The 24351-nt window shown below is 39.1% G+C and overlaps 1 protein-coding gene across 1 annotated transcript in view; it reads right to left on the bottom strand.

The window, feature by feature from the left end:
* Positions 1-23537, bottom strand: part of TACR3 (tachykinin receptor 3) — a gene marked incomplete at both ends in the record, with an annotated part of 33256 nt that extends 9719 nt beyond the window's left edge. Inside the window, 3 exons of the mRNA XM_082760224.1 lie at positions 6122-6272; positions 7631-7819; positions 23086-23537. Of these exons, the coding sequence (XP_082616350.1) occupies positions 6122-6272; positions 7631-7819; positions 23086-23537 (792 nt within the window). The remainder of the gene's footprint in view (positions 1-6121; positions 6273-7630; positions 7820-23085) is intronic.
* Positions 23538-24351: the final 814 nt, after the last annotated feature.

Here is a 24351-nt window from a genome sequence, read left to right as displayed (position 1 = left end):
CGTTTACATGTAAGGACTGGAACTATTAAAAAGTATAATTTTAAAAAAATATTGTTATTTTTTTCTGGTTGTTGAGTTACAACAAAGCAGCAGAATGCCTAGAATTGCTGCTAGCTGGGTAAATCATCTTCCAACCTGTTATTAGTTAGCCTTTTTGCTTTCTGAATTTGCATTACACCATCATGAAGCTTTGGCCTGCATGGTGCCTGCCAATAGTGCATCCGTATTTCCGATAAATTATAGTTTATCTGTAGCTATATGAAATTTCAGATACTTAGGCAATATAGGAATCCATACATTGTAAGCCACAGTGCTATGTCTGTTAGATCAGTGAGACCACCTGCTGATAAAATAGAGTTTAATTCTTCAGCTTCCTCCTGTCTCTTATTTCTGTTCCAACACACCCCTCTTGGTTTTTCTCCATTTTACGTTCATTATCAATCTCTGCAAGGCCAAAGAGTAGACCCGTTTACAGAAGAGGATTGCTGATGAATAGAAAAAAATTACACAGGCACTTCTTTTTGGCCCGAGGCATACAGCATTTGTAACAAATTGAATTTCTGCACCTCATCCCACCATGATGGGATGGGTAGGTTGTTTCACGCATCGTAACTTCTTGGAGACTGGAATGCTGATTCTCATACTGGGAGAAGCTAGGAGAATATGGATTGCTTAACTAGCTGGGAAGATATTAAACTTACCATGCCTTTGTATAGTCCCCTGGGAAAACAATTATTGTCCAGCCTTGAGGAAGACTAAACAAATGTCTAGGAAAAAAGGAGATCTTCAAGATGGTGTTTGAAATAGGGAGTCACATGCAAGACAACTACTTGGATCCACAATGTCATAAAAATATATATATTTTTATGGTTGAATGCAGTCTTTGTGAAGTTTTATGAATAGGTTGGTACCTAAGTAGTCTGTTTGTCTAGACTTAGCGGTTGTGTGTTAATAATAAAGATCTTTAAATTCAGAATTACTTACCATGTGATATGTGAATTCACAGTGTGAGGTTTTCATCACCTGTTTTTGGTGACTAAACTTTAGATTATGAGTATGGTCCTGTTTTGTCCTGTCTTTGTCAGCCTTAGTAGGTGCTTATAATGTTTTGGGCTTTGACTCTTGATTTTTCTTTCTGCCCCTTAATAAACTACACCACCCTGATACAGTTTATCTTCTTTCTTTCATTGTGCCCTGGTCAGCTGCCATTTAATGTCAGCAAAAGTATCATTATTTCTAACTAGACTTTTTCTTATTAAAAAGAAATTTTAACCACTTTAACCACATTACCACTGATTTAAAAATGTATATTAAAATGATTTCATGTCATGTATTTGTATGTGGTTAAAAAAAGAAATCTGTCTTTTTAGTAGTTACACTGCAACTCAGTGAGAAGCCAGGAATAATGTGCTGAATAGCTGAACTTTAATAGCAGTACTACTATTTAAAAAAGAAGTATAAGGACGTAAGACAGTCCCTCTTGGATAGGACAGTTTTCCATTATCCTAGGTGCTTGTCTGGGGAGATCCCATGAACCATTTTCCATCTTCCATTTACTAATACTGTCCCAGCATCCAAAATTATATTAGAGCAGAGTGGGTCCCTGCTTCCTTCTTTCTGTATCTATGAATTTATTAATTTTTAATTTGACTAATCCCTTTCTGAACCTGCTGAGATCATAGCATCTGTAAGGACAGAGTCTCGGAAGCTCTGTAGAAATGCATTACTCTCTCTTTTACCTGCTTCAAACTGCTGTCTGACTAGTTCCTTTGGGCACCTTTCAGTTCTTGATTTCAGGATATGGTGATCAACAGGGGGGAGGAACATGCCCAAAACAGAGACCTGTGTGAATGATTATGTGTGAAGTGCTCACACCACACACTGGTTCTTACAGAGACCATTTGTCCAGATCCTGTTTGTTGTTTACTTCTGTAGTCTGTGAAAAAAGGGAATATTCCATGTATTCGTTTCCAAAAATTCTTTAAAATTGTTGAGATGTCTTTCTGTAGTATGTATTTGTAGTCCTTCCAACACTTCACCTGGCTGTTCCTGTTTATCTGCTAAAAGCTTCCCATATAGTAATTTTCAGTGATTTTTCAATTTACATGTGACTGTTGTGACTTCCCTGACATCATTATTCCTACAGTTCCACATTGATTTCAACATATTTTCCTTTTCAGATGGCAGTCTTAAGTTTTCCACTTTTTCATTTTCTCCTCCACTGTGTTCAGTATACTATATTAACTGGTTAAATAGATACATTTGATTGTAAATTGATATGGCATGTCTACTTATGTCAAAATATATATATAAAGCTTTGCAAATTTTTTTATAAAGCTAGGCTGGTAAACTTGACCATCTCTCTAATGCTTTCTGTAATAATAGTGTGAGTCACTCGTAAATGTATTTTTTCTTATTTACATGCATATTTACAAAATAGTTTTGATGTTGGGAAAATGTGACTTTTATTCAATCTTCATTGCAGTAAGAAGCAGAGGCGATGCCTCGGCCTGACTGTGGCAGGAGAAGCAAAGAATACAAGAGGAGGCATGAGTATGGAGGAATCATGAACACTGCCAAAACAGATGCACAGTGAAGTATTATCATAAAGTTAACAGAAGGAAGCAGAAATGTAAAGGTAAGATTTAAAATTAAAAGAGTTTTCTGTTCTTCTGTAATCTTCCTGTTGGGTCAAAGCAATGGTATCTTCTGTTGGGAAATGTTTTTTCAGGAAAAGTTTTATCAGAACTGTATCTTGTGACAAAGACAGTAAGTGATTAATTTGATTTACACTACATAATTATTCCCTCTTATAGGTTAAGTAAACTCTGGAGAGGGATTGGAATGAAAAGTTAGCTAGAAAAAACAGTGGGGAGACAATATCTGAGGGCAGGTCTACGTCTGCCTTGAATGTGAGGAACACTGGCCTGGTAAAACTGATAGCAACATTAAGAGCCATATATAAACTTCCTTTATATATAACAGTATTGAAATTATAACTCTATCTTTTGAAAATGGGAGTTATAGGAGAATAAAGTAGCTGAAGATCAGTCAATATCGTGCCAGTAGCTTTAAGAAGAAGGGTTAAAGTCTGCAAAGTCCCCACATGTAGTGGGTGGATGTTTAAAAGTTCAAAAGACTCACATTAGGCAGTCTTAAATGAGTCAGTCTATGAGACATCTGATCCCTCAAAGAAGAGGAAGAGGAAAAGAAAAATGTGGTTCAAATGTTGGAGCATGAATTAGGACAGAAAGTAACTGATAATGGACTGGGATCTGAAGCCACTGGTGTAATGCTTAGTCTAGCCCTGAACTGACAAATTGTATGAAAGGTAGATAATCAGTTTCTGTCGTGAAATAGCTCCTCCCAAAATGTTTCCTCAAGTAATCTTATCATTCCACATCCTGAATTTCTAGAAATTTGAAATGTTTGACCCCCTGACTAAGTATGACTTCCTGTTGTCCAACCTATATTGTGTAGAATGAAATTCTTTGAGTTCTTTATCCTTTGTGATTGCTTTCAGAAGAATTCAGGGTGCCTTGCACTGTCACATAGACAAAGTGATGTGACTATATTAACAATTTCCTCAACCTTCAAATCTTTTCTTGGCAAACACAGTTTCTTTAATAGGTCTTACATGAAATGTTCACTAACGTCTTAACACCAAATACCTTTTCAAACAATCCTAATCAAACATGCTTTGCACTGTATCATTGCGTAACGTGGAAGATAGAGTCTGCTGCTTTATAGTTCTCCGTAGTAAGTGCAGCCAGTACAGACTTTTCATATGCTTAGATATCTGCATACAAAACAGGAGGAAAACTAGATGGTTTCTTTGTTTGAATAAAAGAAAAGCCATAGCTTTGTTATCAGAGGCTGGCTGACTGATAACTTTATTTGGATTCTTGTCTATTAGTTTATCACCCTGAATGACCTATTGTGATTCATCTTTCCAAATATGAGTTATTTCATAAATCCTGTTGAAGAGAACAGCAGTGGAACTGAAGAGCTGTCATGGAGCTCTGCCAGTGAAGTCAGAGATGCAGTTAAAATATATCTGCACATAATTTCATCTCCTAGTTGCATGGGTTGAAGGCATGAATTCCAATACTCTCACACTTAAAATGCTTAAATTAAGGATTTCTTCTCTTGCATATATTTAGAGTTCTTAAGGAGTGCTGTTTTAAAACTATTCAAGTGATCTAATTGGACATATACCATATATTAAGAGCCAAATTTTGTCTTCAGAGACCTTTAGTGTATATGACATAAGATGTTTATTATACTTGGTTATTATGATAAAAAGCAGTCCTGTTCTGGGATCTTCTGCTTCTCCAAGTTACTGCTTTTAGTAGTTACTGTTTTTAATACTGCTTTCCACACTTGCTTTTGCAAACTGTATCTCTTATACAAAATGATCCCTCAGCTGGTCTTCACAATCAGACCCCAGGCACCCTCCACTGAGTATTTTCTTCCTTTTTTTTCAATGGGTGAAAGGGCAGTGTTGGTAATAACAGTTAATTGACCAGTGAAAACTATTTCTGCATATGTCCTGTAGAAAAGGACATTCTGTAACTTTGAAAATACACTTTTGGTAAGGGATAACGTGGATGGCAAAAACTGTAATGATAATGTTGGACTTTTATTGATAATGTTAAGGACTAAAATGCTGGTCTTGTGACATGCTTTCAATATTTCTGGAAATGAGTCTAATAGTTTAACCTTGGGGCATATATTCAAAGCATACTGGTTAGTTTCCCATGATGACTTTTCATCATTTCCTCTCAGTTCACATACCAAAATATATTTGAACTATTACAACACAACAGTAGCGATAATATAATCGCTTCCTATGGAGAGGCTAACGCTCTTCCCTCTTAAAAGAGCTACATGAAGTCCAAAATAAATAACACTTCTGGTATCATGGGAAGCACTGGGTGTCATACAGTGAAGATGTCTAGACATGCCTATTATTGTGAAAACTGAAACTTGGTATAGAGCCTTTTGGATGTCTCTCATGCGTATGAAGAAGTATGAATGAGAAAATCCTAATCTTTTCTTTGATATATGCTCTGTCATAACAACAAATATAGTATCTGGAAATAAACACTTTCATATTCCTGGCAGTGTCCTGAAAGAAATGGAAACATCAGTGTTCTTCAGTATTGACAGAAAATTTCCTCTTGTCCCAGGACCTAACAAGTTGCATTCTGCTAATGCTGCAGTGTGGTGGCATATACAACAGGTTCAAATATATTCATGTTATCACGAGTCAAAGTGGGCATTTGAAAATATGCTCACCACTGGTAAGTTAGGCTCCATGTTTGGGTAACATTTTTACAAATCCTAAAATTCAAATGTGTTGTAGTATGAAACATTTTTAGAAATAAAAAGCAGAAGGGCTTGCTTATTGTTTGCTCTACATTTTGTTGCTTTTAAAATATTTTTCCTGTGCAGTTAAGAAAAAAATATAAGAAAGAAGCCTTCATAGCTCTGAAACATCATGAAATGTGAATTGGAAATAATCAGGTCATTATCCACATTATCCACAATCCACAGTCCTGTTAGACTAGGCAATATTTACAGTCAAATAAGTTAACAGAAAAAATACTGTAAAAAAAGTTTTGTGTATTTTTCACCAATAGGTATTTATGTAAAACCTAGAACATTCAATATGAACAGGCTGATCAGCACTCATCTCAAAGCTGCATGGTCCTTAATGTATTGAAAATTACAGTAAGATTCACTGTTTTTTCAGTAGGGTGAGAATCTGAGCTAATGGTTTGCAAATCCATTGTTCAGAACTCAGTATTTTAGGTCTATAAAGGCTAAGAATTTGGGCTTCGTTTCCAAATATCAGACACACTCACCTGTCACTAGATAGGGAGTATGAAGTTAAAATTCCAATGTTTTAATTTAATGAGGAACAGTGAAGTTAGAAAAAGAACAACTAGCCAACGTAGAAGACAACTTGTCAAACTTAATTTTTTCATTGAAGTAGATCTCTTACGACTGTTATTTCAAATGACTTTGTTTCTGAAAGAAAACACTGGAATACTTTGCAACACAACTGCAGATGATGTTATTAAGATTCATTTAGTGAGGTTTAAGGGAACAGTACCTTTCTCTTAGCTTTGAGCTGCTCATGATATTTGTCGGATGTGTCGCCTGGTATTTCTCCTCCCCAGAGAGTAATTCCCACTATGGAATAAGTGATGCCCATGACAAGCAGTGGGAAACAGTAGACCAGCACGATCACAATGACATGATACCTGCAATGAAAAAGCATTAGGCTGATAAGTGCTTTCAGAGCTGATGGAATGGGCTGCTAAAAGTCAAGTGCTGTTGTAATGCGAAGCATGTTTGATATTGATTGGCTAGTCCTTGGTGCTTTCACTGTCTTTTTGAAAAAGTCTTGAATTGCACTGCAAATTTAGTTACATTTTAATGCAAGTGCTTTCTGGGGTCTCTAGCTCTGATTCTACTAGCATAGATTAAGAATGACTCTATAGTAATCATGATTACTGACTGCAGAATAAGTTACCTTTGTCCATGGCTCGCTGAATTGATTTATTTATTCCACAGTCAAGTATCCTAAGGGCAAGTTAAGGGTTCTGAGCTCTAGGCTTGACCATAAATGAAAGAAGAAAACCAATACTGAAATACCAGTTTTATACAAAGACACTGATAAGCGTCCTCTGTACATGTACTTCACAAACTGTATCTGTTGTGCGATATCGGCATCTCTGCTGACTTAAACATTGGTAAAAAAGGGTAATTTCTTTTGACTCCTGTTAGGTCCATGTTAAATGCCATCTTCGCATAAAATTCCAGTGAATGATCAGTGAAGAATCCCCAGCTGTCTCTGAGAGTGGCCTTACTGCCCTAAAGATAAATACCTGTGGATGGCTCCTACAGTGATACAAATTATATATGATGAGGGCCTCTTTCACCTGCCCAAAGGAAGAAGAAAGGTCAAATTCAATGATGTGTGGTTGCACAGGTTTTCAGCCTTGGACACAGAGTTCATCTTAAATACCAATGAGGACATGAAAGGGCAAATGATGTTTCTGTGCCTAGATAACCACTTATTCCTAATTCTGCCAGAGGGACAAATAGAGAATATATTCAATTTAAGTGGCTGTTATTCCACACTTTCAGAAACTGGAGTGAATTACAAGATTTACAATTTTCTTATTCAAACTGATGTTTGAGATAAGTAATTGTGATAACGTAACAGAATAAGGTGGGAAGATCCAAACCTCTCACAAAAAGAACCAGGGGAAAAAAATCTGACTGTGACAAGGAGAGGCTGGAAATGCTTGTTTTCCTGTTAGGATAAACTGGGAGCTTGCTTTGAATTGGGAATTCTTTCCCCATTTCTGACCAACTCTGTCTGTATGGAAGTAGTAATTTTAAGCGAGGCAATGACGGTAAACATTGCAGCATGGAATGGAAAATGCTCGTGGAAGAGAATAAATATTTTTTTTTCCACTTATCACTTAAATGCACCATCTTCCTAGCTCAGAAGGCCTGCTCTCAATGACTGATGCTGTTAGCTATTCTCTGTGTAGCATCCGCTGCAAGTGTAGACATCACCATGCACAAGTGTAAAGGAACAAAAGCTTACGTAAAATGCTGTTTTGGACCACCTGGCCATGCTACATAGCAAAGAGTTCTCCCAGGCATCACCTTGGTTATGGAGTAGAGGCACTGAGGAAAGGCTAGCAGGAAAGCCAAAATCCATATGCTCCCAATGACCACCTTGGTAGCAGTTGCAGAGAGCCTGGGTTTCAAGGGATCGATAATGGCCATGTACCTGTAAAAGAAAGCAAAAATAAGGAACCCTCAGAGATTTGCATGCATCTAGAATCACCTAAAACTTAGGACCGGGAGAAGGATAAAAGCAGAGATATTTATCTTCCGTGAGTTCTGATGGCATTGTGCTGTTTGGGTGGTTCAGCTACCTTGCAGGCAATGCCAGAAGAAACAAAAGTCTCACTGATTTCTGAAAGCTGCAGGACACCTGGCCAACCTTGAGTATACTAGTAGAACAACAATATCTCAAGGAGTGAGTAATCCTGCTACTGCAGGATTCAGAACTACCTGACTGAAAAGCAACAAGGCATCTGGATCCTCTCTTACTCTGCTACATAATACAGGATTTGTCTCTAATTAAAAATTAACAGCCAGGCTGTCAGGATTATTAGTCATCTGTCGAGTAGCTACAGGAGCCTGGTAAGTTCTTATGCATTTTGTTCAGTAGACATTGACTGACTTCAGGTTGCTGGCCAAAGAACCCCAGGCTGCAGCTGGTTCATGCACAGATGTAAAAAGGAATCATACGAGCTTTGCCTCAGGTAGTGGAGAAGGGATAAGAGCATCAAGAGAAATATATGCATAAAGCATAAGAACATCTCATTTGCTTTCTCAGTTCCCATGTTCTAGGGAGGGATAGCATTCTTCTTGCTGCCCTATGATTGTATTGGCAATCCATGTATATCAAGAATTTTAGAAGAACACATGTAAAATAATTAAAATATTACTCTAAATAATTACAATTTCAAAGCTTAAAAGAGAGTAATAGGAAAACATCAAGACAGACAATAAGAGAAGAGCACATCTTGCTTTCTGTCCTTTGATCTCTGTATAGGTGCAAGGAACACAGGAGACCCAGAGGTTTTGTATTTTACATACCTTGTACCACAAACTCCATGCTTTTTACATTTTCTTTCCATGACTACTGCTTTGATTTTTAGACTCAACTCTAAATCGACATCTTTTCAACCAACTTCCCTGATCACTCTATTTCGTTTCATTTATCAATGACCAAATAATGACCTGCCAAATTATTAATAGTTTTAGTTAAATACAAACAGTTCCCAATTTATTTCCACTATTGGTTAGAATACTGTGAAGTATCAACCAGAATCACATTTATACTTCTGTAAAACTAGGGAGATACTGTCTGCATACACATAAATATATGTATACTGAAGGAGCATACAGAATAACTAACTATGTGGTTTTTAATCTGACACACTAATGCTTTCCAAAAAAAAAAAAAACCACAAATAAATTGTTTTTACATTTATGCTTTGCTTCCGAGCCAGAGGGTTCCCCAGGCATATTAGAAAAATCTTTCTAATGCAGAATGCAGAGCTGTTTGTGAGTGAATGTAGGAGGTAACAGATCAGCAATTTAAATCAACGTATTTCCATGGCAGTATTCAGTGCTTCTTTGGGAGACTGAAGATCTGCCTTCTGCAGTCGTTGAGAGCATTTACATTGTACACTGTGCTTCTGAAATCAGAATTAGAATAGTGATGTTGTAAGAAGCTCCTGAGGAAAAAACTAGGACAAGTCAAAAGGAAACAAATTTTAAATAACTCTTTTCTGTGTTTCCTCGTGTTTGTTTGTTTGTTTTCATATAGTGTGAAAACACCTGAGGCAGGCAGCAAACTGTGATGAATATGAAAACCAGCTTGGATTTTTCACTACTGACAGTTTTACGAAATTCTAGGAGAATGCCTGGATTAGTTTCAACAGTTTGTCATCAGTGACGGAGATTAATAGTGATTCAGGAAGAAACAAACTCACTGCCAGGGAATAATTATGGCCCATATACTTCTACTGTCTTTTGTAGTACGTGTCAAGTTATCTGATCATCTTTGACAAGATTATTGGAATATATCAGGGATTTCCCAAAGGCCCTCTTGTTTGTGACTTTGTCTTGGCTTTCACTGGAGGTCTCCAGTCTTCAAGCCTGGTTACTGTCATTGTCCCTGTCTGTTTCAGGTTTTAATGGCAATTAGAAAGTCAAACTACACCTGTTCCTGCCTACGTGTGTAGATAAAATATTTTCACCTCTTTTCAGTACTGCTTCTCTCCTCGTGTCATTTATACCTTCTAAAGAAACTGCAGTAAGTAGTACTGTGATTCTTCATCTACTCTTTCTATACATTTCTATCTCATATAAAGATGGAGTGGGATAGATCCAGAGATTTATTTATTTTTTAACGGGAAATTATGTACGCATTAAAAAGCATTATATGGCAATACTGTATCCTGAAGGTATCGAAGAGTGTGAAAAAGCATCACTTTTTCTCATTGTATTTGTATATTTTTTTCTATTGTTGAGACTTCAGGTGTTGCTGTGGGGCTTAGAAGTTATAACATCAATTTATGCTCATAGGTAATGAGTGTAGGTAAGGTTGAATCAGAAGATCCTCTTCCAAAGTGACACTTATATGTGATTAGTTATTTTTCTTGTCTATATTTGTCCTTTGGCCATTCATAGATCATAACATTTTCAAAGCCATTCATGACGTTTACTTTTTATGTTCTCATCTTTGCCTTCAGCTTTAGATCATGAAAACCTTTCTTACAGTAGTAGGCGAGTGCTTGGGTCTATGTACTACCAAATTCATACAGTTTGCTAGATTTTTAGGAAGGCTTAGAATTGAAGTCCATTGAAATCAGTGGAGAAGCTTCCATTGATTTGAATCAATCCTTTTTCTGGATGATAGCTCTGATCTACTACAGTTACTCATTTAAAACAAAGGAAGGTGTGATTGTGATTTGTCCTCATTGTTACATTACACATGTTAGACTTGCCCAAGTCTGTAGGTACAAGCCACTAATAATAATATTTATAGTAGAAATGCTCTGGATAAAAAAATATGCAAGTAATCTTTTGCATCTGTATTTACCTGCTATGGCAAACAAACTTGATTAGTTGATTAGTCAAGATATTCCTACTTTTTGAAAATTTCATACTTGAGAGATAGGTAATTATAGGATAGATATGTGGTTTAGCAAAAATATCCCTCAGTTTATGGTTAACCATCAGACACATGATAAATCCAACATCTGCCATCATTGTGGCATTCAGTCCCCGATAGCATTTACTATGCTGATACCTTAAAACATCTAAATGCTCAAATAGTAGCAGATCTCATGAAAATACGCATCAGTTGGATTGTTACCCTCTACCCCTTAGTTCCACCCTCCTCCCTCCCAGCCTGGTAATGATAACATAGTTATGAATCCCGACTCTCAAACTGATCTAGTTTGAGTTGTGGGTTGCCTTATACTGTCCAAAGCGCTTGATCATCTGTGCCTGCAGTAGGTGGTAACCCATAAACAAGTCATCATTTTCATATGCCTGTAGGACTCTTAAGGCAGATCCTCCCAGCCTGGGGTCATTCCTTTCAATTGATAGTTTTCTTCAGATTGCAGACTGACACTATTTCATGTACTATTGTCAGATGTTTATTACGTTCAAATTATTCTTATTCCTAGATATATTATTCTTATTCCCAGTCGGTACCAACAATACTTCTCTCTGGCTGAGATAAAATTGTGTTGTTATACCTCTCTGTCTGGTGACTGCCCTTTAAAGTGCTGCCTCGTTTGTGTGAAATGACTCATGCGGCTGTGCTAATAGAAATTTTAGCTGTTGGCTATCTGGGCGAGATAAGCCAAAGGACAGGGATCAGAAGAAAAGCACTCTGCTTGTCTTCGTTGATGAAGTTTGAGTGATGAGCTAACTGCCTAGCTTTTGCAGAAAATGGATTACAAAAACATAGCAGTCAGTCATTCTAGCAAACAAAATGAAATGGGAAGGAGGTGGAGGAGCCTTGAGTATTCCTTCAATAACGCCTTCGTGTAGCACAGGCTTAGGTGACCAGAGAGTACTGACAACTCTCTGTTACTGAACCTTTGATAACAAACCTGTTTTATTCTAATTTACTAGTAGAACAACAATTACAATTAAGTATCTAATGTTCCCCGAGTGGCTTTTCTTAGAAACAAAACTGCTTAATTAACATAGTGAGATATTGCTTCATGGCTGCAATTGTTACACGTGTTCAACTTTTGTCATATGAGTTTGGTTGTGTTCATTTTTGCTGTGGTGTTTCACAGAATCATAGAAAGGTTTGGGTTGGAAGGGACCTTAAAGACCTGTTCCAACCCCCTGCCACAGGCAGGGACACCTCCCACCAGACCACATTGCCCAAAGCCCCATCCAGCCTGGCCTTGAACACCTCCAGGGATGGGGCAGACACAGCTTCTCTGGGCAACCTGTGCCAGTGCCTCACCACCCTCATAGCGAATAATTTCTTCCTAATATCTATTCTAAATCTACACTTTTTTAGTTTAAAGCCATTACTCCTTGTCCTGTTACTCCACTCCCTGCCAAAGAGTCCCTCCCCAGCTTTCCTGAAGGCCCCCTTTAGGTACTGGAAGGCCATTAGGAGGTGTCCCTGGAGCCTTCTCTTCTCCTGTTGAACAACCCCAACTCCCTCAGCCTGCTTTCACCAGAGAGGTGCTGCAGCCCTTTGATCTGTTTCATGGCCCTGCTCTGGACTCGCTCTAAGACATCCGTGTCCTTCCTGTGCTGGGCCCCCAGAGCTGAACAAAGAACTCCAGGAGGCTCTGAGTAGAGGAGGAGAATTCTGTAGCCACACAAATATTATGCAGTGAGTTGCTGTGCCCATTTGCTTTGCAGTCATTGGACTTGTATTGTTCAGTCTCTCACTGAGATCTTCAGTTTCAGGATTGGACTTCTGATGCTTTCTTACTCCAGAAGGAGCTGGTAATAATGCCACAGATAGTTTGTTCCACACAGTAAAGGGGGAGGGGGAGCTGAATCTAAAGTACGTATCAACTGAGAAGAATTATCTTATTATGCTCATTTATCACTATAAGCAAAAACCATTATTACCCTATCCAACATAAACACTAACACTTGCAAGGTAATTATAAAATGGACTATGCACATTTAGAAATTTAATAATGTAAATATGTGCAGGTGGAGATTCAAGCCAACACTTGCAAGAATCTCATTATTCAACGTCTGCACTGTGTGTGTGCATTCTCTGAAGAATTTTTAGGTAGCACTTTAATCACTGGCATCACTAGCCTGTTTTATTATTATTATTATTTTTCTGTGATCACAATATATCCCACTGACATCACTCTTCTTTCAGCTTCGACTGGTGTTACTCTTTGTTCCTAGCTAATTACTGCTGAAGTCACCAAGAGCCCTTCCATTGAACCTGATAAGAAATCAGTCAGGCTGCAAGGTGTAATGGCTGGCGCATGATGATGTGCTTGCCGCAGTGCTCCCTCCCTTCAAGACAGTTTTCTTATCTGCTAGGGTTATGAAAGATCAAGTTTCTTTCAGATCTGCTCAGTTTGGCTGAAGTCCACAACTTACCATTTGGTACTTGTTTCTTAGGTTTGTCAAAAACAAAAAAATCTGTTTTCTCTGAAACCATAAAACAATCCTCATTTGAATAACATTGGTAAACCCTTTAAATTACTGTTCATAATGACAGTATAGTCACGTAGCTGTGTGCTTGCTACGGTTTGCAAACAACCTGAGAGACAGCTGCTTAAGTACTATAAAATCATCCTAAGTTTGTGTATTATGTTCCTGACAGTAGAAGGTAAAAAATAACCCTAATTTAGCTTGTTGTAAGACTGCATGCATTGGTTAATACAGACAGGAACATTTTCCCTTTTTAACACATTATTTAGAAAATTGTTGCAAAAATACATTGGACGCTTACAAAAAAATGCTGCATTCAAAACTGGATCCTACAAATTCCCATCTGGAGATACAGCTGGAATCCTTTAGTCATCCTAAGTGATTTGATTCACCTGTTTACAGTGTTTTTATAAACTCCAATGGAGAGTTCAGCCCCAGATTGCAACAGGAAATTTGTCAAAGGGGATTTGGCAGAGGAAGAGACTGAGAGAAAATGATAATGCATGCATATAAGTGGCTCGTCGATGGCAGATAGCAGAGTGCACTTCATGAACACACAGATGCTGTTGTTCCCTAAATATAGCTGATCTGAAACTTTGTCTCCTATTATTGCATTTGGAATCAACTGGTAATTAAGAAGCTTAGTTACATAAATTGCTGTGATTCCATGTCCCTTATTTAAAACATGGTCCTTGAAAGTCCTATAAAATGTCTCTGTAAGGTGGGTAGAGTAGATTAAAGGAGATTGAATGAATGGTGAGAATTTAGAGGCATTTTTTGATTGACGAAAAATAAATCTGCAACTTCTATCTACATTGATTTCTGCCTACTAGTGCAAGTCCTCAATCTTTTCTTGTGGAAGTGATCAGTGTTCAAGGCCAGGTTGGACAAGGCCCTGGGCAACATCATCTAGCGGGTGGCATCCCTGCCCGTGGCAGGGGGGCTGGAACGAGGTGCCTCTAGGGTCCCTTCCAACCCAAGCCAATCTGTGATTCTGTGATATTCCTCAGTATGGCTGAGCCCTCCTAAAAAGTGCTTCCTACCTGAGGAACATTTCAGTTATTGACATTTGTGTGTGGTTTTTGTGTGTGTAACTGATTTTATGGGAGGTGTGCTATAGCTGTGCATATTCATTGAAAAGGGATAACAGTTTTCTGTGGTCTGTCTCATAAAATGGACTAAGGGACTTCTCCTGACAGGAGGGCTTCTGTTTCTCCTTTTCTTTGCGTTCAGTCCACCTGGGCTATGAAGAACCAATTTCTATGCAAAGTTTGAAAAAAACAGCTCCATCTGCACAGACCACAGCCTGCTCTGTTATTGTCTACATTTCTGACACTGCCATCTGAATGGCTTTCTTCTTTCTCCTTGCCAGGATGAATAGCCAGGACAGATATGGAGACAGATAGGCTATTCCATTCTCTGTAGTTAGCTCAGACGCTGTCAGATTATAAGATTGTTGACACCTTGGTTCATTAACTGACTATAGCGATTGGTAACGAGTCGTTTATTATGAATCAAAATTGAATTATTTCAGTGCAAGGTATGAAAAAGAACCCTTATTTCACAACAGTAAAACACACAGCCCTGTTACAGCAGTCATTTATCTGCCTATGTGTGAACACCTTTTGTGATGAGAAACTTTCTGCTTTACATTAGGATGACTTCTGCAGGTAAGACCAAAGGAGAAATCCCATCAAAATCAGGGTCTATTTATGTAGTCAGCAAAATGTATCCCTAGGAAATTTCTGTTCTCATCCCTAAAATTGATTTAGAGGCCAGTGATAGTTCATTTTAAAACTTTGACTTAATCCATGTTAAAACTGTAAAGATGAGTGCAATACAAAACAACCAACCTCGGTTATCCAACCGTGAGTTATACTTAGGTTCTTGTCCTGCTATGGGGTGCTAGGCTGCATTTGTTTTGAAATAACTTGATTTTGGCCAGACACAAATATTGTGAATGATACAAATTTGTCTCTTCTTTGCTAAACAACCAGGAATACATGTATATAGACAATAATATTCAAGAAAAATAAACAAACAAAAACAAAACAAAGCAAAACCAAGCCCTCAACTATCTTTGGAAAAGTGCTGCAGGTTATATTCCACAATAGACTACCGATGTATCTTTCAATAGTTATTATTAAGCAATGGATAAGGACACTTAAAAATGTATTTAAGCCTAAGAGACTGTCTAAAATGAACTTCTCATTTGAACATATGGTTTGAACTTGTCAGATGTTGTTTCCTGCCTTGAACGGGAAGACTTGGGGTTAGTTGCTATTGTAAATGTTGCTTGGGGGCTGGAATTAGATGATTTTTAAGGCTCCTTCCAACCCAAACCATTCTATATGATTATGCTGCAATCTCTGCAGAGATTGGCTTATCAACCTCCATCTTTTCACTGCACTATATGAAAGCAGCTTGTTAAATAGAATATTTATTCAATGCAAAACAAGAAGAAAGCTGTTGTGCCTATATTTATTCCCAAACTGTCTCAGTATGTTACCAAAAATATAACTCCGACAATAATTTTGACAAAAAACCCAAAGGTTCTGTATTTTTGCTTGATCATCGTGAACTTATACCACAGCAAGAAATGGCTTATTTTTCCTGTCTTTGACAGTCTGAATCCTGTAGCAATTGGATCAGGATATTCTGCCGAAACCATTTCACCTCTTTTCTCAGAAAGAAAGAAAGAGAGAATTGTCAAACCAAGAAAATCATTTCAGGGTGCCAAGTCATGTGGTGTACTTACAAATGACATTTCAAAACAGAATCCTTTGTGTTTCACCTCTTGATTTTTGACCCCTTAAAGCTCTCCTGTTCAACTTTTTCTCTCTAGTTCTAAGAATTAATATTTTTAGAGGGCATCCTGGATACTGGAATCCAGAAATATCATGATTCATCTAAAAATACACATTCTGGGAACACGAAAAATGGGGAAGGTATTTCCCATTTGAATTCTATTGTTTGACTGGCAAAGTAGTAAGAGTAAAAATAGAAATACACTAGTAATAATTTTAAAAGCATGTATTTGCATTTTTCTCTTCGTGATATTCAACAACCAAGGCTGATGCAATACTATAAAGTAATCCATTAGTTTGGACTAAAAGCTGTATTAAGCTTTAGTTTGGGGGAAAGGCAGATGGTATTTTGTGTACAGTTATAGGATATAGTTATAGGCAGGTAAAGCTAAATAACAATCAGATGTGAAAAAACAGCGTTGTGGGGTTATAGAAACTCCCTTCATCCATCTTTATGGATGAAAACGTTCTCAGGTATAAGGGGGTTCTGCCTGGGGAAGATAGTTTGTAAAGCACAAGAAACCTGGAAGGAAACCCATCTGGGCTTTGTTTCTCATCCCTATGTTCATCTCTAGCTGGTTTTCAGTGCGAGTTCTCTCTTCTCTTCCCTGTACATGGAAATCAATTCTCTGAGACATCTTTCCTTTGAATGACTTTCAGAGAGAAGGGGAATGAGAGGCCACAGTCTGCAGGTTTGTTTGGGCTGAGCTGTGTGCAGGTGAAGGCAGCTGGCTGGGCAGTGCGGGTTTTCTCCGTGCCATTTCTTCAGCCTCCTCTATGCAGTGGTGAGCCAAGCACAAGAAGCTTGGTACCATGCCCCTGTACGAGCTCAGTTACCAACACAAATACTAGCATATATGTTTTTGGCATGCGTCTTTTGCAGATGCTGCTACCCTCCGACCACAACATGATGGCGTGCCCCGTTCACTCCATATCCAGCCTATTGGACACGTTTGATGTCATTATTTCACATATGCATTTCCCTATTCTTCGGTGTTTCTGAGCGCATGGGACAGGTGACATTCAGGCAATTAACTACCAATTGAGATGATGTTATTCTACAGCAAAGATGCACAAGTGCAGTTTGACAGGTTTATCCATTTTGAAAAGTTTAAGGCACATGAAGGCCTTGAACAATTTATCCCAGGAATAGAAACTCATTCAGAGCCAGATGCCAAAATGTATTCTATTGGAAAGAACGTGCATTTTTCCATCTGCCAGCTGCCTACTTCAGGATTTCAGTAACAGATTCATTTACAGGGCTTGCGGTACCGTTTTGTGACAATAGCCCTTCTGGCAGCATACACTTAGAGAGCTTGGAGAGCCTAGGTGGTATTTGAGTGATACTATGTACACATGATGAATTCTAGTTCTGTTTGATAACCTGAATCACGTGCTTACAGCTTGCAATTGTCTTCTATTACAAGCTCATATCACATTACTAGCGCTGAAGCCTAATGACTCTATGACTATATAGAGGAATTACTGACAACCATTAGTAATTGAGCAATGTTACTGGAAAACAGAAAACCGACCCGTTTATATGTGTACCTCTGTAGATATATTAGAAGTCTAAGAAATAAGGTGGAAAACAAGAATGACAAGTTTTGAATAAGGATATTGATTCAATAGATACACTAGGAAATTGGTAGGAAGAACCTAGCACAGTAATATAAAGGTTCATACAAGAGATTAGAGCATTCAATAAGAGGAATGAAACATCATTTTAAATATAGTTTAAAATCAAGTCAGATAAAACAGAAGTATTTATAAACAATATAAAATTTTACAGTTTGAAACCCCAAATGTGACTGAAAAAATAAACTTTAGGATTATACACTCAGATAATTTACAGTAATAATGGGGAAATGCCAAAGGAAATTAGAAAGGCTGTGAGGGCAGGTCATACAATAATAGTAGAAGATAATAGTGACTTTGGTGTAGATGTAAACTAAATGCTTAGACAACGTTAATGAGTCTTTATGGAGTATCTACAAGGAGAAGCCCAAAGAAGACAAGAGGCTCTTGAGATGATCTCAAACAATGCCTAGAATCTGGCTTAAATATTATTTTTCAAATAGTGGTTAGAGTGTGCCCAATTTTAACATCTTGGAAGAATCAATAAAGGCCCCAGACCGTCTGCTATAGTAGTGTTTGATGTAGAAAGGGGGAACAGTGAGAACTTAGGGAAGCTTATTAAAAGGAAATGAGAAGGCCAACCAAAAGGAAGCAGAGACTCTAATAACAAGACTCAAACATGTTCTGAAGCACAGAGATTCTACAATTATCCAATATTTTGTTAGGAAAGGTTGATTTGATTTTGATTCATGTTCAGCAAAATGAGCGTAGGGGTGCTGGGAAAGAGAAAGTAGGGCCCATGGCTCTTGGGTTCTGATTTTCCTTCTGCTGCAAATTGTTTGATTGTTGATTTGATTCTTTGTTTGAGTCTGCCAAACTTTAAAAAAATGTCATTTTTTGATGTCCTCATATCAACCTGTTATCCAGGCCAACCACATGGTGCTGTGTAGTCCTGCTTAAACAGTCTGGGGTACCAGGAATAAGAGTGCCAAAGTACCTGTCTCTCAGTTCTAATTTTAATAGCCTCATTCCTCCTAAAAATATAGTTGCAGGCACAGTTCTGTGGGGGGCAAGAAAAAGCATGTTTTGCTCTATCAGAAGGACCAAAGAAGATGAAATTATTATTGAAATTTTAATGGGACTTTGGTACATTAAGTTTAAAAAATGGTGATTTACTTCGATTAGCTTCTGATTTGAAGTTAATTATGGGACTGCCGTTATTAATGGCTCTCTGAGGCAGCACATTGCAGCAGCTCTGGAGTTTATGTGAACACAACATGTGAGGAAAGTTCCGGGATTAAAAAAAAAAGTCCACAAAACTTGAATTCTCTTTAACATAGGACTTTATTTTGTCATTATTGTACTGTAAGAGCTTTGACTCCCCAAGTAGCAGACCTGAAAAATGGTCTAGGACTTCTTCAGAGCATAGGGCTAGGATAGATGGGTAATATTTGGCAGACTCTGATCTTTCAAAAGATTAGGCCAAATTCATGGTTTTCTCTTTTTTCTTTTCCCAGTAATTGGTAAAGAATAATTACTTACAACCTTGATACCAGCACACCATTTTGATGCTACTGTGTTCACCTGTGTTGAGCAGCAGTGAGCCTTGCAGGGTGTTTTGCAGTAATGCAGGATTTCAATGTATTGTAAATGTAATTTTATTTATATAACTATTTATATTTTATTTATGATTTGTTGGCATATTTATATATAATTCTTTTCAAGTACTTTTGCTTATGAAGATACCTAATGCCTAAGTAATAGTTCCTCAAAAGTTTGTTTACACACTAGGAAGAAAAGAAGTAGTAAGATGCGAACAGGATCAGCAACTACTCACTGTCACTGTTGGAATACCTTGTTTAATTCCACAGCAGTTGCTTTTACAAAGAGTTAAACCTAATGAAATACAGAAATCGTAGTGGAATTGCTGAGAAAACAGTACCTGAGGAAGTTGTTTTGTAGATGTGCTAATAACAGGGAAGAAAAAGCATAGAAAAAACCTCCTTTTCTACTGAAGGTATGCTATTTCATGCTATGTTGCTACATCTCCAAACCTCCACTGTAGCCCTCAGATATGTGCAGAGGTTTTCTAGACCTGTATACTTAGAGCTGGTCCTAGAAAGAGAAGACAGTCTTGGGTCTGGACATAAAATACCAGCATACATGAACCACTACTCTTTCTGCATGCTGAATGCTACTAGGAATGGGACAGTGGGTCTTCAATGGATGGATCCAGGTGGCTTATCCCCTGTTCAGTTCATTATAGGAGTATTTTAAGAGTTTGTCCCCAAAAGGTAGCTAAAGGAACTATAGTGACCACTGGAAGCGATGTAACTGTGGCACTGTGCAGCTCTGGGCATGAATGACAGCAGAAGGAACAAATGACTGCCTGTGGAGCAGTGCAGAGTGAAATCTGTGCTGCTTCTCACACTTGAGCTGCCTTGGTTAAAACTGCCTGTGGCACTTCTGCAGTACACTGCAAACAGCCTGTTGGAAAAGAAGCAGAAGGCCACGAAGAAGGGGTGGTCAGAAATGTGAATAAACCCACACGTTTGAGTCTGTGTTCAGTGGCCAGGCAGCCTTATATTGGGCAGGATAGTAATCTTGGATGTTTTCATCCTCAGCACCAGACCCGGCACATCCTACTGTAGGAACTGCCTGCTCCACAGAAGTCTGTGCCAGCCCAGCAATTTCACGGTGTACACATTTTAGACAGTATCGTCTACAGAAACCTTATGCACAGAATCAGGCATGAAAGGAAAATTGTGCTGCCTGTGACCTCTGCTCAGTAATGTCTAAAGTCACAGTGACTCATTCATTCCCTGTGAGTGTTAATATGGTCTAAAATGATCAAAAAAGCAAATCTTTTTGATGAGCTGCAAACCATGACTTTTCAGTATTTTGGGATGTTAACACTTTGTACTGCTAAATCACCTGATGTGATCCCATTCTTTCAGCTCCTTTGCTAGCTTAACCCTGATTTGTAGTATTATTATTTTTTCAAATGAATATAAACATGTAAGGATGACTTTACTGGGCCAAAACTAAAGCAGTCTCCTGTCCAAAGCATTGGCTGAACTTTTACAAAAGGCAAATAGGAATCAATGTTTTAAAATATATCCCCCAGCAGATCTGTGCCATGGAATAGGGCAGAATGTACATCCAAGGAGATTCTTCAAGTTTCATTTCGAACATCAATTTTTCCTCTTGACTCTGCAGAGAGCTAGCCAGGAACTGGTTAAAGGTGCTGAATACATCAGATGTGGTTTGGTATAAAAGGAAAAGGAACGGCAGTGTGAATCGGGAAGGAGTGTCAGAGTGCTTTTAAGTTTGTCTTAAATGAGGCTCCTTACTACTACAGAGAGCTCGCCTAAAAGCAGCCTGGCATCGTTCGCTGAGCTCCCCCGAGGGAATGTTTGGAGTTGTCTCTGTATGGGGGCAGGTGAGCTTTGAAATTGTGTGTGGGGGGGGAAAGTTGTGATTCTTTCATTTATTTATTTATTTATTGAGACAAAAGATGGATCAGAGGAAGTAGCTGCAGTAACTAACTCACGACTGAGCATCAAGTGTTTGGCACTGATAAAGCAAGGAAAACATTCCAGTGTGTTGCTGTCTGATCACTGCACTTCTGACAGTCAGCGTGGAGCAGAGCTATTCTTCACTCACTCCAGAAAAGCATCTTTCTGTGTCCCAAGGAACTGTATTACACAAAACAACTTCTTCATTTCCAGTTTCCTAGCATATTTGGGAACTCTCAGGATGGTACATGCTACATCTCTGTGGATATTTGTGTCAGAAAACTGAAAAGCCCTTACTCAGAACATCCTAGTAACCTGGCTCAGCCAAAACACTGACAGCTCCAGCAATAACACTTAAATCCTCAGCATCAACTAAAAAAATGTAATCTTTCTGAAAAACCCAAACTAGGTAAGAATCTTAAGTTAAACCTGAATTGGCAATTATTGGAAGAAACCTTTGCCTGGGTAAAGATAGTATCACTGGCTTTACACTGCCTTCTCCTTTATTTGTGGAAAGTAACAGTTGGGAAGAAAGCATCATTGGCAGGAGGAAAGTGCACTGATCTCCTCCTGTTTTCACCCATCCCAAGAGCAGAGAGGTAGAAGAGCTGCTACGAATCTCATTTCCAGTAGCATTTCCAGCTTTACAGAAGAGGAATTCTCAGCATCTGGCTGAGAATGCCACCTAAAATCTGCAACGAATACAGCCAACGGGGAAATCATTATGTCTCTGTGCACAGCACCAAGAAAAGTGCAATATATTTCCCAGTCTTTGCACCTGGAAACAAGACGGTTATAAAGTTTTGGAAGATGGCTTGAACCTCACAAAACCTTAACTACCGTCACCTGAAAGTTCTGCAGCTGTGCCAAGTCACTTCATGCAGGACCCGTAACATGATTTTGGTATGTGGAAGGGAGATTCGTGAGTAATTTCACTGCATTGCTAAAAGCAAAGTACAAACAGTCTGTTTTTCAGAATGAGAATTCAGGAATTCATTGGTTTTCTGAAGCATGTGTGAAGTTATCCCTCCAGCACAGCACGTGTGAAAATGATCATAAAGAAAGGACCGTTTCCTACCAGAGAATCACAACATGTAAGAAAGACGGTCCATTAAGGCATCTCTGTTGGAAATCTGACAACTCTATCTCCCCTTTGCCGTATGGAGACCACAGCTGTCTTATTCAATTACTGTCAAGAGCGCAAAGGTAAAGTTTTTTCCCCATCCTGTTTTCTTTCACAATCTCAAAGGCTGCTTTGCCGCAAGTAATCAGAAAAAAAAAATCAAGCACTTTGAATCCATGTTCTTACCAGACCTCTGGGTATGCACAGATGGCAGCCTAAATGGTCTCATTAGTTAAAATCAGGAGGAACCAGGCAGCTCAGAGCTTTCTGAGAGGAGAGCTATTAAAAACAGAGTCTGGAGTGGTTTCTGAGGAGGAGGCAAATGCCTCTGCCAGATGCAGAAATACAAAGAGGAGGGAAATTTGAAATTCCCTCCCTTCACATGCAATCTCTACAGCTCCTCATCATTATGAATTAGATGGCGTCAACTAGGGGAGAGAGACTTTTGGCAGGTGGGGAAAGCAAAACCCTGAGCAATGGCTGTTGGCACAGAATTAGTACACAAAGATGGAACACAGAGAGCAGCTGGAGCCAAAGAGAGGGAGCATTTATTGTAAAGGAAAGCAAGAGAGTAAAACAAATGAAAGGCTGAAGGAGAAAGACCAAAGACAGAGAGAAAAACAGTTTTAGGGAGAGATCCTGAAGAAGGAGAAGAGCACAATCCATGAACTATTGAGGACTCTGCCTCTCGTCACTCACTAGTTGTTACCTTTGAATTTTTATTTCAGCAGCAGATCTGATCCCAATCTCTCACCCCTGTGCTTTCCCTCTCCTTTCTCACCTGTCCACGGCAATCGCCGTCATGGAGTAGATGCTGGCGAAGACAGCTGTGATGGGGAAGAAGTTGTGGAAGCGGCAGTAAGCCTCCCCAAAGTACCACTCGCTGTGCAGCGCGTAGATGAAGTTGATGAGGGTGTTGAAAGCAGCCATGGAGGCGTCGGAGAAGGCCAGGTTCACCAGGAAGTAGTTGGTCACCGTCCGCATGCGCTTGTGAGCCAGGATGATCCAGATGACGATGAGATTCCCAAAAATGGCCACCGCCACCACGGCGCCGTACGCCAGGGACCACAGGGCGATGCGCCAGGAGGGCTGCACAAACTGGTTGGAGAAGTTGGCTGCCACGGGGGCAGAAGCGTTTCCAGCTGGGGCGCCCAGCACCTGTCCCCAGGGATCGCCCAGGCTGCTGTTCCCCCTGCTGCTCAGGCTCCAGTTGGCTGTGGGGACAGAAGTCATCTCGGATGTTGCTCTCCTGTCTTCAGGGAACGGCTCTCCCACCTCCCGCTCCCCTGACCCTCCGAAATCCCCCCCAAAGATAAGAGGAAAGGAAGGAAACAAGAAGTTAGGCAGCACAGCCAAGTGCTGGGGAGGAGAGAGCTGTCAGAAAAAGCTTCGGGTGTGCCGGTCAGCCTGTTAGAGATGCTGCTCTAGCTGAAGCAGGAGAGCTACCTCTGGGTAGAACAGAGTCCCATTCCTCCTCTGTACAGCCACCTCTTGCTTTTGGTTTTGCTGAAGGAGCAGGGGACTGGGAGCTAAGGCACGTTTTATAGGCTTAGGAGTTGCCAGCGTCATGAAGGGAGCGGAGCGATAAGCTCCATCGGCTGGTAAGTTAACACCTCTTTCTCTCTGTTCTCTCTCCTCCCCTTTTATTTCATTCACTGTCAGCAGCAGTCACTTTCAGGAGCTGTGGGAAGCACCACGGGGAGAAATGAATTCTTGTCTCTTTTCTGCTGAGATGTGTTTTATATTGCCTTTCTTGAAGTCATTATTGCACATCCTTCTTAAATAGCCTTTTTGCCCTGCCTGTGCAAAGCTAATTAGTTGGCTTAGTTGAATATCCAAAAGATCAAGACTGCTTTTTATTAAAACTCTTTCCAGATCTGCTTTTCTGCTACTGTCTTTTCATTTCGTGCGTGCTTTCCTTGTAATCATTCTGTTAACTACAGATTTGTGACAGTGACCTCTTTCAGACAAAGAAATACATCTTGTCGTTCTCCAGTTTCACTTTGCAATCTGTAATATGCAATTACCATCACAAACATTTATAAAA

The sequence above is a fragment of the Aythya marila genome (genome assembly GCF_965140915.1).
Source record: "Aythya marila genome assembly, chromosome: 4".
Classification (NCBI taxonomy): domain Eukaryota; kingdom Metazoa; phylum Chordata; class Aves; order Anseriformes; family Anatidae; genus Aythya; species Aythya marila.
Note: the sequence above shows the minus strand (reverse complement) of the source record. Positions and strands in the feature narration are given on the sequence as shown.